Consider the following 16,055-nt stretch of genomic DNA (forward strand, 5'->3'; position numbering starts at 1 on the left):
TGCTGCTGGATGTTAAGGTCATGGCTTGAAACTTACCTATGGATAAAAAAACCGAAATTGTCTGGGCAAAAAAAGTATATCAACACCAGGTTGAAGTAAAAAAAAAATGAAGTACTGGACAACTCCCTCGTCAAATTGGAACTTTTACAACCCATGGAAGATGAATAAATATTTAAATATACAGACCCGCAAGATAAATAAAAAAAAACAGATATACAACAGTAAGTTATATATAATTTGTTTTATGTTATAATTGGTAGCATATTCGAAACAGGAAAATCATATGGCATAAATTAGCTTAAAAAACAAAATTGTAGAATTTTGAAGGAAAAAAATTGGAAAAAATAAGGATTTCTCAGTATCTGCCTTAAAATAAGGTCTCAAGCTCTTTACAACAACCACGACCCCCTCCCCAACATCCTGCAGCAAAGCCCTCTAGGCTAGGATCTTTAACAGGCTCTCAGACCAACCTTCCAAAGACCCTTCTATAATTGTTCCAGACTGCCACAAAGCTGGGCTGGAAGAGATCTCAGCAACAGATAAGTTCAGTGGCAAACTTCTGGCGTTCATTCATTCAGGCCCTTCTATAGTAAACTTGTAGCATGAAAAACAAAGAATGACGAGAATCATTCCAGGCACCTGGGCTGGAGCTCTTTCATACCAACTTGAGGAAGGTGCCATGATAACGACAGAATGTCTATCGATTATATATATACAGTTGAATCCTGTTTTAACGAATACCGCTATAGCCAAAATCTTGTTTTAACGAATACCGCTATAGCCAAAATCTTGTTTTAACGAACACTTTTCTGATACCCCAGATAAGTTGACATAAAAACAATGCAAAAACCTGGAATTCCTTTGTAACAAAATTTTGTTATAACAAAGTGATTTCTCTTGTTTATTTGAGTTCGTTATAATGGGATTCGACTGTAGATATAATTCATTCTATTTTAATTAATGTTATCAACTGTTTTTGTCTCAGCGAAATTTGGAAAACAGTGAAATTCTTCATATCTCTGTAAATTTGCAATAAAAGAATTTTCCTATCTCCCGTTTGAGGAAGAAACGCACGTATTCCTTAGCATGTACAGTTAAAGCTCCTCTAACTGCTACCTCCGAACAATGATAATCTCCCAATAATGGCCACATTTTGTTGGAACCGAACGCGTCCCTTGGACTTAACATTACAAGTAACCTCTGAACAACGATTTTCGAACAACGGCCACTTTGGACATGGAGTTGGGAAAAACATACATATACCCATTAGAAAAATAATTTTCAAGGGAGTTTTTTCCTTTTCACTCTATGGGGAATACGTATGTTTTTTTTTTCCACAGTACAAACGCTGGATGGTTATATTGGAGGCAGTGGAGAAGGAAAATCAGCCACCAAGTGCTCTATGGTTACATTTAAGATCACCTAAATGATTCAAAAATGTGCTGCAGTCCATTTAATTGAGGTGGAAATGTGCCGCGAGTCATATAAGTGATCTGGAACAGCGTCCAGGTAATTTAAATGATTCGTAAATATGCTGTGGGTGATAGAAGTGATCCGAGAATGTGGCACTTAGTTCTTACAGAATTAGGTTTGAGATCGCGGACCACATTAGATGACCCTAAAGGCCGCATTTGACCCACGCGTCCGGAGCTTAGCATGTATGGTCTAGTTCAGCAGTTCTTACCGGTACTCTGCAGAACCCTTGGGGCTCAATATGCACTTCCCAAGGGCTCCGCGGCAACTCAAGGAAACTAAAATAAATCAGTAAATTTGATTAGTAAATAAAAAAAAGAGGCTTGAACAGGGTTGCACCATAAAATTTATTCACAAAAAAGAGCTCTTCGTGTTAAACAAGGCTCCCGCCATAGAAATTATAGACAGAAAGGGCTCAATGAGTCAAAAAAGATTGAGAGCCACTGGTTTAGTTGTGTTTCTTAACCTTTTTCAGCTCATGATCCTCCTATGGATCACATTTTTTTTCTCGTGGCCCCCTTTCCTATCCAGGGCCTACTCTACGCTCATCCAAGATTGAGATACTTCCTATTTTTTTATTATGAATGAAATTTTAATAAATCAGATCGATCTCTGGAATCCTGGCTAGGCACAGATTCAAATGGTGGATTATCATCTCTCTGAGGAGTGGAGTCAAATTATATGGTAAAAACGGTCTGTGTAAAATACGGGACGATCCAATGAACCTGCACAATAAATCGGCCCTCCCAACACATCGACCATTGCTCTGGCGGCCCTCCATACTTAGCTGGAAATAACAGCTTACATATGAAAATCATAGTACCTGATCCCATATAGTGCAGTCCCCTCCCTCCATTATAGACATGAAGACCTGGGCCATGCCTACATAGACCCAAGGGTTAAGATGCCCATGGTTTTATGGACAGATTCTGAAAGTAGTAATATTTTTCAACCATGTTTCACTTTTAAAGCTTTTCTCTTCACAGCTCTGTATGACTCCCTTCACCACCTATCGTAGATCACCTTTCTTCTGATTTTTTTCCATGGACCCCCTAGAATATCCCAGGACTGCAAGGGGGGCCATATAGCCCCAGGTTGAGAACCACTGGTCTAGGTCTTAGTTTTCCTAACTTTTTGCTCCATCGATTGTAGATGAATTAATCAATAATTATAATTATATTATCATATATTTAAATATAATCAATTACATAATTATCATAATAAATTACAGAATGGATATTATCATTTTACATGTTATATAGATTGCAGATTTAAATTTTCTTTTCAGAAATAAAAATGGCCACTCCCCCAATAACGGCCACCTCTGAATAGCAGCCACATTTTCACGATCCCGTTAGTGGCCGTTGTTGGGAGGTTTTACTGTAACTGGTTGTAACCTCTCATCATTGGATGAAAAGGGGGTTACAACTAATAGAAATAAATGATGCAGATGCAATATCAAAAATTGGTAGAGCGGTTTGGAACCCATCAGGAGCAGACTTTAGGAGCCATGATGCACACTGTGAAAAGCACGGTGTCAGTGGCTGCAGACACCTATATCTTTGAAGTGTTTGTGCTTTGTAGTTCTTTTTGGTTCCCGCCTTTCAGTACACATGCTGGCTCTGATCAAGACAGCCCCAGTTTTGATGTCAGGGGTTGTTGACATTTTCACGCGAGAGAGACAGCTTTTTCTAAGCCCAATATATAAACAAAATGTACATTTTCTAGATATTATGCCGATGTGAAATCTGCAAGAAAATTTAATTGTTCTCTACCAGGAATCGAACCCAGGTCCTTTTGCAAACTGGAATAGTGTGCTACCATATACACCACTACAGACATGACCCTGCCTTCCTTATCTCACGCACTGTGGCATGAAGGGCTGATGTAGATATATTAGTAGTATCTCAACTACTGCCATATTTTCCTCCTCCTTTATAAGGAAGATGCATTGTCACATACATACTTTTCTTCTCAGTTTACTTGTTGCAGATGAGGATGTATGATGGACAGCAGGACTCTGAGGCATTTAAGTTTTTATTAATTTAGCATCATAACGCCAGCCTGAGCCATTCCAGACTTGTCTGATTAAGGTCAGTCGACTAAAGGCTTGTCAGCTTTATTAAATTAAGATGACAAACAAGATGTGCCAAGGTTGGTCACACGAGCTTTTTAATGAGCAGCCAGTAATAGGGACATAAGGACATAGGACAACATAATCACAGTACAATAAAAAATCATTCAAAGTTTTTAATTTTTTAAATTTCAATTGAAAGTTCATTAAATACAGCACCTCATTGGCACTGGAACCTGGAAGGCTTTAGGCCACATGAGTCCCCTATCCACCTCACGAAGCAGCTTTATGAGGTTACAAAGTCAATTGATAATTCATGAATATTCAATGCAATACCAACCAGTATACGCTCTCAGGGTTCATACTAAATTTTCAAAATGAAAAGTAAGGAGTTTTTAAGGACTTTTTAAGGAGTTTCAAGCTGTTTTTAAGGAGTCGTGACAAACTTCATAACTTACAAATTTTACAGCAAAAAAAGGAGTGGGGCACATATGCAAATTTATTTTTAATTTGCAAACAAACTTTCCCTCTTCTCAAAAATATAGATGCAGAAGTGGTTCAAAAATTACAAGTTTTGATTTGTTACCCAGCATCATAAGAATTCATAAAATAATCAATCCATATACATGCTTTCCTGTCGTCACCAAAGTGTTCAAAAACCTTCAAGTATTAGTCAAAAATATAACTCATAACAGCATCACATAAATTACAAAAATTCGAAAAGTGATATTCATTCCCCCTCCAATTATTCAAAATAAAAACCACTAGCCGACAAAGATTTTTCTTACAAAATTCTTTATATTTGCAGCAACTCTAGGCAGCCACATACACTTCCAGCACAACTTCCTAGATAGTAAATTGCCCATAGATGGTAAATAAATGTGGCCCTGGCGTTATGATGTGGCCTGCCCCTAAATCTATTTTTTTAACAATGAACCAAGTGACACATTTACAGATTACTTAAGTGACTCGTGGCACAATTCCAGACCATTTAAGCTATCTCTGGCACATTAAGCGATCCCTTGAGTGATCCTTAAGTTTTAGAGCATTGGTCCTGCCACCAGTGCGGTTCTACATCACTCAAGTTATCCGCGGCACATTCCCAGATTACTTAAGTGATCTGCGGCATAATCACGGATCACTTATATGATGCACGGCACAGCTCTAGAGCATTTGGATCCGCTAAGTATTTGAAGATCACTAGAGTGGCTCTGTAGGGGACTCAATAGGGAGAATGTTAGTTCAGGTGCCCACAAACTAGTGAAAAGTTTTACTCGTTTTTCGCGCACCGAGTAAGACGGCATTAAGAATATTTCATATTTTTTATAAAGGGTTTGGTTGATGACGTAAGAATCTCCCCCCCCCCTTCCACGTCAGCAAATCAAAAATCCCCCCATCCATGCTGACGTAATACTTGAATGACCCCTAACATAAAGATACCCTAAAGTTATTTTCTGAAGGTTAAAATAAGTGGGTTCCGCTATAGCAGCTGATCGGCTCGTCCTCTCCCCCCCCCCCCCTCCTGTAAAACCAGACGTGGCTCGGGCTGTCACTTTTAAAAGCCGGGTTTTACTAGCAGGTTTTCTATGCCACACGACATGCCGTCTATTCATCAATATGAAAAGCAGTACGACTGTTTTCCTACAGAGCGCAATACGGCTCACGACAGCGCTTTACGTCGGCCGTGATTGGCAGACTGCTTCTGGAGGAGTTAAGCGTCGTGTGCCGCGCGTTTCAGCGATCTTCCCTTCATTTTCGTATTGTGTCTCTTCCCTTTAAACCGGAGCATGCAGCCGATAGAGTATATGACGCCAGGGTCATATACTATATAACTGTCCTGAGCCGATGCACCACGCTTGGAAAACACAAATGTTTAACGTCATTATGTAACTCATTTCTGCCGACACGAAATGATCCAGATAGGTTCACGCAGCACAAAAAGCCTACTCCTAGGAAAACGTGGCTTCAGGGATGAACGCTCGTTACGGGATCCCAGGAGAGATAAACACATTGTCTCTCTCATGGAATCTCTTGTGTGTGGATAGAGCCTGTTCCTCTTTTCTGCCTTTTTATTTACGGCAACCAATCTACGAAACAGATTCACTTTCCCCACTGGACTTCAGTTTTTAGCACTTTAAAAAGGTGCGACTGCGAAAAGATACGCTTGTCGTCGTCCCTTACTCCAGTGGAATTGAAATTTTTTTTCCTTTCCAATCCCATCCCCTGCTTTCACATTTCCTATTACAAAGGTAGAGAGCGTTTTTTTTCTCTTTTCTTCCTCTTTATATTCGGGGGAAGCTTCCTCTTATTTTTCTAGGCAATGCTATTCATCACCATGGGGAATGCCTATTCTAAGAAAGATCATCCTTTCAGAGAAACAAAAAAGGACTTTTTCAGGCGTGGCTGCAAAAAGTAAGGAGTTATAAGGGCCCTTCCAGAGGGAAATGAAAAGTTAGGAGTTTTTAAGGATGTGCGAACCCTGGCTCTTGTGGACCATATATATGGACGTCTAACAATCCTAGACCCCCCTCCCCATTTTCTTCTTATCAGAGCTCTTACAGCACCTACGACGAAACACATTCTTTCTGGCACAAGTTCCGCGAGCTCCACTATGCAAATGAAGCCAGGTCCGAACCATCTGCAATAAACTGTCCACTCCACCACCTTGAACCACTCAAAAATCTGCTTTTAGCCCACAGTATGGGCTGCTTTGACGAAAACTGGTCTTTGCACATTTGCGCATAGAGTCGAGCGGCAGATTATGACAACACCGTCTACAGCAGAAAGCCTCCGCGCGAAACTCATGATGTCACTGAAGTCATCCATTTCATCTATAGCCATTGAATATACTGAAAAAAAAGTAAGAATTTTGCATACATTGGCCTGCTATACCTAATGACTATGGATAACTTCAGTGAGGTCAAAGCTTTCTGGTATAGAAAATGTGTTTTTAGACGTGGCTTTACAGACTGCCTTTCGCGCACAGACAAAACAGATTGGCTCCAAGCTTACTCTCTCACCTATATGAATTCATCATTGTGGTAAAGACTAACACAATTTTTAAAATAATAACAACAACACTGGCAAATTCCACACTCCCCAGAGCTAAATTCAGTATTTGGGCTTTAGGTAAATACTTCAGATGTCACAGTGGATGGTACTCTTACGCAGTTAGCTGACAAATGGGAACCCATTGCATTTTTCTCTATGAAGTTATTCAATACAAATAGTCTGCTTATGACTGAGAACTGTTTAGAATTCATTCATCCATAAAAAAAAAATTCAAGCACATGCTCGAAGGCAGGGAGTTCATTATCTTCACAGATCAGAGGCCCCTTATTACCTTCAAGCAGAATTCAAGCAAATGTTCACTGCAATAACTTCGTTATTTACACCTTATATCCCAGTATTCAACCAATATTTGTCACGTCCAAGGCTCTCAAAATTGGCTCGAAACTGGTTCTAAGGACATTAATTCCAAAGAATTTGGGGGATTTCAAACAAGCGACCTGGAACTGAAAGAAATTTCGAAGGGCAACAACACATCCCTACAGCTGGAACTGAAACCATGTTCATCTAACAGATAAAGCGGTTGAATTATTACACATGCTTCGGCTTCATAGAGTTTTAACACTAGAAAAACAGATGGGGCTGCACGCTCTGTTTAAGCTTACATCTCTGCTAAGAATAAACCAAACCACCTGGAATTTCTCTACTTTTCCTGAATTAGCATGTTCTTATGGTGAGCTATGGTGTGACATTTCAACTGGCTCACCCAGACCTTTTGTTCCAGACTCGTATCGTAAGCTGATTTTTGACCACCTTCACAATCTACTGCATCCCGGAATTGCTGTAACGAAAAACCTCATTTTCAATAACACTTGAGGGAAAAATAATTAAAAATCGCGCATTTCAAATCACTTAAAGAAATAAAATTTAACGGAACATTACCTTTGCGGTATGACATTGGGTAAAAAATTTCAATAAAATCTTCGACTTAGGAAAATTTCTCATCTTGGACTCTCATTTTGTTGGCAGTAGGTTTGGTAGAATGGCTCCCGTAAATAAAGCCACGATGTTGAAAGACGTGCATTTCCTCATGTAGAGTGTCTTTCACATATAAAATCAATGTAGCCAGTATACCCACCTTGTCGTATCACAAAACGTTATCAGCATGAAGGCCCCTGGATAAACATTTCATCAGTAAGTGGAAGTATATAACTGAAATCTAGCTTCACAAAGGATCAAAGCACACAACTAAACCTAATAGAGATGCAAGAATTTAAGATTCCAAAGCACAATAGAGACAATTACAATGTGTGGAGTATAAACACATGCGTCACACTCATACAGAAAGGCTGCTGAAGCAGCTTGATAGAACCCAGATACAGACAAGAACGGAGAGAGGGCGAGAGGAAAACGAAAATGAAAGGACCCTCATGGTTCTCTTCTTAGTATAATCGAAGAAAATTTTTTAGACTATATCGCAGACTGTGCGAGAGGGGGACATTCCCACGAAGTTCGGATTATTATACTCGCTTTGGCTTCTTAGAGTTTAACACTAGAAACAAACAAGGGTACCCTACGTGCTCTGTTTAAGCTTACATATCTCTGAACTGAACCACCAAAAATTTATCAACTTTTCCTGAATTAGTATGCTCTTATTGTACACCAAAGCCTTTTTCCTTATCTTTTTTAACAATGAAGATACAAGCGGATATACCTAGAAAGACAGAGGGGAAAGGGTCATAGTGACCCTTCCTCATATTCTACCATATTATGCGGTAAATACTACTATCATCATTACAATTGATTTCTAAGTAGGTTATAATTCCTCTGAAAGTCTTTTTTTTGCATTTGACTTTCTGTGTGACTTTTCTTTTCCCCTAATTCTTAAATGCAAGTGTCCGTCAGCAGGTGTATCATTTTTGGTTTTTTGCCAAGTATTCTTGACATGTTATCTGATAAATTGCTCATTCTGGGATGTGGAAAATTTGAGTGTATGTTATCTTTTCAAAGTTAGTTTAGAAATGGCAAGAAAACTTATATCGAGAGAAGATCAAGCCCTCTCCAATTTGTATGTCAAAAACCATAAATGAAAGTGTTCTGAGTTCATGGTGCCTTATTTTCAGTGATAAAATGATGCGTCATATACAGAAATGTACAGATGCTGTGTGAAGTTCATCGTCATCTAAATAAAACTCCTTGGTCAGTTCCTTTGCGCCTGAACTGGATGCAATTATTCATAATCCATTCATAATAATCCATTATGTATGCAAAAGATAGGCTATAACTTTAGGTTTTTGCACCTTAACTAAGGTGCAAAAACTTTCCCCTGAATTCATCATGGTTGTCGGTTTGTGGTTTCCCCCCCCCCCCAAACAATGGCAAGAGATCATTTCAAAGAAATTTTGAAACTATGAGATTCGATCTGAAATATCTGAAAGATTGAAAACTGACAAATTTGCTCTAGCATCTTCACTATGGAATTTGTTCATAGAAAACAGTGTGACTTTCTACAAACCAGGGTCCAATCTAACTGTCAACGAACAGCAAGATGTCCATTTACAAAGTATATCCCAAGTGAGCGACAAATTTGGGATATAATTCTGGCTTCTTGCCTGCATTGACTCCAAAAACATTCTAAAAGGATTTCCTTACACTGGGAATATACCACCAGACCAGCAAATCAACTTGTCAATAAAAATGTAAATAATTAGATTAGTCAAACCATATCTAAGAAAAGATTGACACATAACAGATAATTATTTTACATCACTGAGATTATGTGAGTTTTTCAAATCGAAATCGAAAAATTTGGTTGGGACCCTTCTAAAAGACCGTCGTGAGGTGCATCCAACAGCAAAAACTGGAAAACAAGATCTATACTCGTCGATCGTATTCAAAACTGGAACTGATATTATGCCGACATCCTATCAGGGAAAAATAATAAAAATGTTCTAGTTCTGAATTCACTTCATACTGATGTAGCTTTCAACAAAAATGAAAAATAGAACCCAAAAACAGTTTCCTACTGTAACAAAATTAAATATGGAGTGGACATTGTGGATCAAATGGTGCGATTACATACGACCAAGACTGGAAGTTGTCACTGGACAACGCGTGTATTTTCTATCATTTTGGACATGTCAGAGATAAATGCTTGGATTTTGTACGGAAAAGTGACAGAAAAATAAAATCACTCGCGAACTTACGTATTGCAGTTATGTGAAGAACTCTGTGCTGAGTATTTAAACTTGAAAACTACAATTCAAAATGTGATAACATGCAAAACACCTATTGATGGACACAAGAAACGACAGAAATGCTGAGTAAGAAGGAACTGTAAAGACAATAAAACGCTTCAATCTTGTACACAATGCAAATGTGTGCGGCAAATGTGCATCAAGAGATGGGATTTGTACAGAATGCTTTGAGATCTGGATAAAAACAAAATATATTAACACAGGTCAGTGGTATCACCATTTTTTGTTTTCATCAAATTTCTATTAATTGTGCGACTCATTATAAATTTTGAATTTTTTCACAAATTCAATTTTAATAAATCCCAAAGTTTCATTCATTTTCACAAATCTTGAATTAGCCTTAATTTTTAACCATCCCCCCCCCCTTTAATTTTCATTTATTTATGTAAACCTTTAAAACCTTTATTTTTTAACTCCTGATTTTTCATTATTTTTTGTGTTTCACATTTTTACAAAATTTGGTATTTTTCAGCATTCCTGTACTTTCTATTTCAATTAATGTTATGTCTTTATTTTAATGTTGACTTTCTACACAAATATATAATATCCAAAAGGCAAGGCTCCTGGCCCACGAAATCGTTCCCTTTTGGAAATGCTCGTCCACTCTGGGGCCTGCGTCCAGAGCTAACGAATGAACTGTGTTTCAATGTGCATTCCCTCGCTACACATAAGGTGTGTTGACAGCATCACGATCGGGTCTGGCCCACTTGCAAATGTTGCCCACGTCTCAATTTGCACCTAGCCTAAGCAAATGATATTTTGGTGATAAAAAATCTCCCCCTCCCCAGTTGGAGCTCTAAAAAAGTTTAGCTCCTTATATTTTTCTGCAATTTTTTTCTGTGCACAAAAATTAGAAATAGAGCAGCCTTTTTTCTGTACTGTATCTAGGGGTCAAGTTCAAGTCTTTATTTACTCCCTGAAGATTATCTATACTTCTTTTAACCATATACTTTGCCACACACATGCATACCATACCAGGTTACTTTTACTTCAATATCATTGAAGTTGTGTAAAGAAAAAACGAAATTTAAATCAATGGTTATTTTTTAAATCAAGTGATTTAAATTGACATACCGTGGTTTTAAGTAGTACCCTCCATATGAATCTTCAAGAGGTACGAATACCCACAGAGATTTGAAAGAGGCATACCACATTACGCATCCCTTGAAATACATAGAAAGAAGGTGTGCATCAGTGCTGGACAAATCTGTTGCCTAACATGCCAGGGAGTCTATCACTAAACCACACATGAAACTTGTTCATATTCCTCTACAGAACTTCTAACAAATTGGTACATGTTTGAATGTTGTGTATGCGTTGTAAACCTACAGCAGAGTTTGTTTCTGCGCAAAGCTTGTTATGTGTAATGCTACCATCCATTTTTTTAACTATGAGTGAAGCGTATTGAATAATGGAGTGAAGCGTATTGAATAATGAAGTGAAGTGATTGAATAATTGTACAGTTGTAGGCCTTTTGCTATCTATGACGAGACTTTTCAATAGAAAGATCGGCTCACATTTGCGACTCGAAGTTGGGATCCATAAAAAACCACCTTCAGCCAACCACCATGGTGTCATCTGTGGGGTGCGAACCCAGATCCTTGTGATGCAAGTCTGCTACTATGACCACTACGACGTGCCGAGGACTGGTGAAAACCCCCAAAGCAAAATGTTTTGCGATGTTCTGCAACGAGCCCTCAGCTGACTGAAAATGTTCTACGGTAAAAATTCGCATATACATAATAGCGTTTTTCTACACTATTCTTAAAATTCTTCCAGATTGTTCTACAACAGCACTGGTTGTTCTGCGACGTACTTCGCACATTTTGCTTTGGGGGTGAAAACTTTGATGAGGTCCCCCCACCACATACTCAAAGCCAACATTTATCATTTTAATGTTTATAGCTGACTGCTTACATTTTTGAAAATCGGTCCTGCTAAGGTGTGCTCATACCAAGGTATATATAGAAGGCTTACATACCCCAAGTAGCATGTGGTTTTTCACTCAAAAAAAGAAATGCACAAGTTTATTTTTCCCCCCACCACATTTATTGTGTATTTCACCTTGTTATGCCACTCTTCTAGTTTTTACTACAAATGGCAATTAATTTTTTATATACGCCCTCAACAGCCTGTCCTGCAACCCCAGGAACATACATCACAGATTTTGAATCTCACTGCACTAATGACAGCCCTAATCCTGGAGCAAGGCTGGGATCTTTCATGGGTCCTTCTATAGCGAATTTATAGCATGAAAAAACAAAAAAAAATTATGGCAATTGTCTTGGGTAAGGCCACGACTGCCTGCCTTCACGATGTTATCAATAAAATTTCTAAAAAAAACAAATGGAATAATTGCTGTATAAAAAAAAGGTTAAAACAAAGTCGTTTCCGGTTATTCCCGTTTCTCACTCCTACATTTGTACACCAACAACAAATAGAAGAGTGAAAAATGGTGGTACGGTATATGCACATACTGTATATATACATGTATTACCCCATTTTCTCTCCTGTATTCAACGTTGCATCCGTTCATAGCGATGTATTTGAGGTTTAGATGGCATTTCAAGTTGAAGCTGCACACCACGTTATTGATGACAATATCTAGCACTTGATCATTCAGTTCATTAGCATCTGAATACTGATTAGAAATATTTGATCTTTCTAGATGTACTTCATCTCTCAGCGACAGAGTATCTTCATTATTCTTCACCTGGGAAGCCGTCAAAGATGAGAAAAGCGGTACACAGCTCACGCCGTTATCATTCAAAGCGGCCATAACCCCCGAAAAAAAATATATCAGGGTCTTGATTTTTACTAATCACGACACATTCAGATCTATTTTATACCGATTTACGGGTAAATCGGTAGTAAATTCATAACAATCGCTTTGTAAAAACGCAGTACTGCCAGCGGGAACAAAAAAAACTACGAACTAGAATTTCTTATGCGTTAAGGATTCAACACCAAAGTTAGAAAAGGGTGTACATTTACATATTTGCGCTACTATATATCACTATTACTCTCAGAGTATTCCCTTCTTCTCTACCAAAAATGAAACGGGTATTTATCCAACCCTTAACGATCCGGAAAAACTATTACTCCAAGTTTTATTACAGGAAATCTGGACAGAAGTCAAGGCAAGGCCGAACTAACAATTTTATTTTTACTTTTAACTTTACGAATCGATAGACCATATTTTCTCGAGAAAAATACGGAATATCGCACAGCTGCTTACCGGAAATACTGAGCTTTCTTGGAAAGCTATCCTTATAGCTCAGTGACTGAAAAGCAGCAGGTATATGTAAACTGATCATATTTGTTCAAGAAAAATACCTGAGATTGTGCTTCGAAATACAGGAAAATACGGGGCATTGCAAATAATCGCTAAAATTGAAGCTAAAAGTGGACAAAGTCACCAACTCATACTAGAATCACAGAAAAGTCGCCAGTCGAGAAAAATGAAGCATCACTTCAAATTGCAGTGAATTTAAAAAAAAAAGACAAATATATGGAATTATATAGTTTATTTTAGTTTAGAACCGAGCACACCCAGGCTCTGTCGCTTTTGCGATATAAGCTCATTGATCGTGATATCGTGGGCGTGCCCGAGAAAACTCAAACCGGCAAGCCAGCAGAGAAAGCACACACGGTTCGGACCAACATCCCGCCAACCCCCAAGCAGCACAACCAACCCCCACACCCAAATCCTCGGGCACATCACCGCTCGACAAAGTCAGGACAGCACCACTAGTGCGATTTCCCCTCCGTCCCGACACACCTGACAAAGCCCCGCGGCGCTGTCCACAGCACTCCAACACGCCCCACGAATGGAAACCCCCGACCATCCCCACCCTCAAGAACTTCTATTGTGGATATGAGAGAACAATTTGTTACAGGACGGGAACATCGCTTCTCATCAAGGAAAACATGGAACGCCTCGCGACAAGGGCCTCAATCGATGCGTTATTCTTGATATGGAATTACATAATGCATATGTTTCCATTATATATAATAGTTGTTGCGACAACTATTATATATATATAATGTAATTATATGATTGAACCACTAATTCGTTCTTAAGGGCGCATTCGTGGTGACGTCACGACCGGCAGCTCTGATTACAAACAAACATGAGCTGCTAGATATTATAAAGGAAAACTCCATAGGCCGTAGATGAGCCTCTGTTTAAATTATTTTTCTAAAAAAAATATGATCGATGAAGACTTGTGAGCTTTTCAAATGAAAACTTCAAACTGTTATGAACATGCAGTGCGTTAAAAATATAACAAAATAGTTCGTCTCCAATTAGCTATGAAAGCTTATTATTTCTCGCATGCTATCCGTTCACGTGCGTTTGGCCTAATTGCTCTGAATATACCTTCTTGATCGAATATACAGCAGAATTTCTCGATAACGGACACCCAATGGGACCAAAAAATTTTGTCCGCTAACGGGGAGTAACGATATGCAATGGAACCTCATTTATATGACGTTCTGCTTCTTTGCTGTTGGTTCCTATGCATTTTAATTACTGCAAAAGTGATACACAGGTGCTTATGCATAATCACCATTTGTCTTGATAAAAAAAAGTTTGATTGAATTTCACTACATTTCTATCACTTTTACCGGCGGTTATTTGTAATTCCCAAATAAAGTTAGAAAGTCTGATAAATATGAAAAATTTACAACCTTTGTATGCTATTATAGTAAGCTTTCATCTTTTCACATTAAACCAATTAATTATTCTAACCCGCCCGTACATCATATGTGCGCCAAACGTATTTTGTAATAATAATTAAATTAAAATAAACGTGAAGATAAAAACATTCACAACAACATTATCAATCTTATAATGTTACATTGACTTATAATGTCACAAGGTATCAACATCAACATCGTTTCTAATTTTTGTGATAGTATCAACACATTGCCATTCGAATTCACCATCCTGAAGCATTCAGTAATTTATTGGTGATTTATTATATTTCCTTGCACGAGTTTGGGACATAATCTTGTTGAACGTGATAAATTCACGATTTATGACCAACAGTTAATAAATTGGAGTTTTCCTGATTTTACTGTCCTCTAACGGAAAGTGAAATACATTAAAGCGCTGTTCTACGGAACCGGGAATCAGAAAAGTGTCCATTAACGGAGGTGGCCATTAATGGGGAGTGTCCGTTATACAAATACAAATACAACGCCTCAACAGGCAAAATGCCCAACGATGTGGCTGAGAAAAAGATGCCCATAAAAATTATGGATGTCATATAATTTAAAAATACAGCAACCCAATTAAAAACTAAAATTATAAAAAAGTTAGGGGAGGTTCCACTAAACATCTTTCATTAAATTTGAATTCTTATTTATTTTCAAATAACTTTCTTTCATTAGCTAATTAATTCTTTTTGATCAATTATTTCTTTTACTAAATCTGAAATTTGTCCCGGTAATTCGGAAATTATCATTTCCATTAATTTTAAATTTTCATAAGTATGAAATTATTTCTTTCAAAAACTTAAATTTTTTTTCATAAATTATTACTTTTAACAATTCTGAAATTACTCTTGACAATTCCTAAGTTATTCTCAATAATTCTGATTTCTATCGAATCTTTCTAATTATTGCTTTCAGTAATTCTGTGACTATTTTTTCCATCAATTATTTTTTTCAATAATTCTAAAATTATTTTTTTCAATAATTCTAAAATTATTTTTTTCAATAATTCTAAAATTATTTTTTTCAATAATTCTAAAATTATTTTTTTCAATAATTCTAAAATTATTTCTTCAATTCGATTCATTCATTGATTCCATGATGGAATCCATGATTCAATGCAGGAATCAAAAGCATGGCTACTAGGAAAAACGAACAAAGTGACCGGATAGTATGCGAGAAATGTAAAGCTTTCATAGCTAATTAAAGACGAACTATTATTATATTTTTAACATTGCATGTTCACAAGAGTTTGAAGTTTTCATTTCAAAAGCCTGCAAGTCTTATTTGATCATATATTTTTTAGAAAAATAATTTAAATAGAAGCTCATCTGCGTCCTATGGCGTTTCTCTTTATAATCTCGCCCAGCTCATGTTTGTTTGGAATCAGAGCTGCCGGTCGTGACGTCACACTAATGCACCCTCTCAGGGCCTCAAATAGACGCTTTGTCACCCAGGGCAAACCTACATTTTGGTGCCTCCTTGCTATGTAGAAAATGCAGTTAAACGGTGAATTCAGCGCC

At 37.7% G+C, this 16,055-nt stretch overlaps 1 protein-coding gene across 1 annotated transcript in view; it reads right to left on the reverse strand.

Annotated features, from left to right (window-relative positions):
• LOC149064605 (TATA box-binding protein-like 1) overlaps window positions 1-12,975 on the reverse strand; it is a 50,408-nt gene extending 37,433 nt beyond the window's left edge. Inside the window, exon 1 of the mRNA XM_089255404.1 lies at window positions 12,311-12,975. Within this exon, the coding sequence (XP_089111530.1) occupies window positions 12,311-12,592 (282 nt within the window). The 5' untranslated portion in view covers window positions 12,593-12,975. The remainder of the gene's footprint in view (window positions 1-12,310) is intronic.
• Between the last annotated feature and the right edge of the window lie 3,080 nt (window positions 12,976-16,055).

The sequence above is a fragment of the Pholcus phalangioides genome, unplaced genomic scaffold (genome assembly GCF_987345545.1).
Source record: "Pholcus phalangioides strain wild (caught in Gottingen) unplaced genomic scaffold, Ppha-v1.0 ptg000042l_1, whole genome shotgun sequence".
NCBI classification, from domain to species: domain Eukaryota; kingdom Metazoa; phylum Arthropoda; class Arachnida; order Araneae; family Pholcidae; genus Pholcus; species Pholcus phalangioides.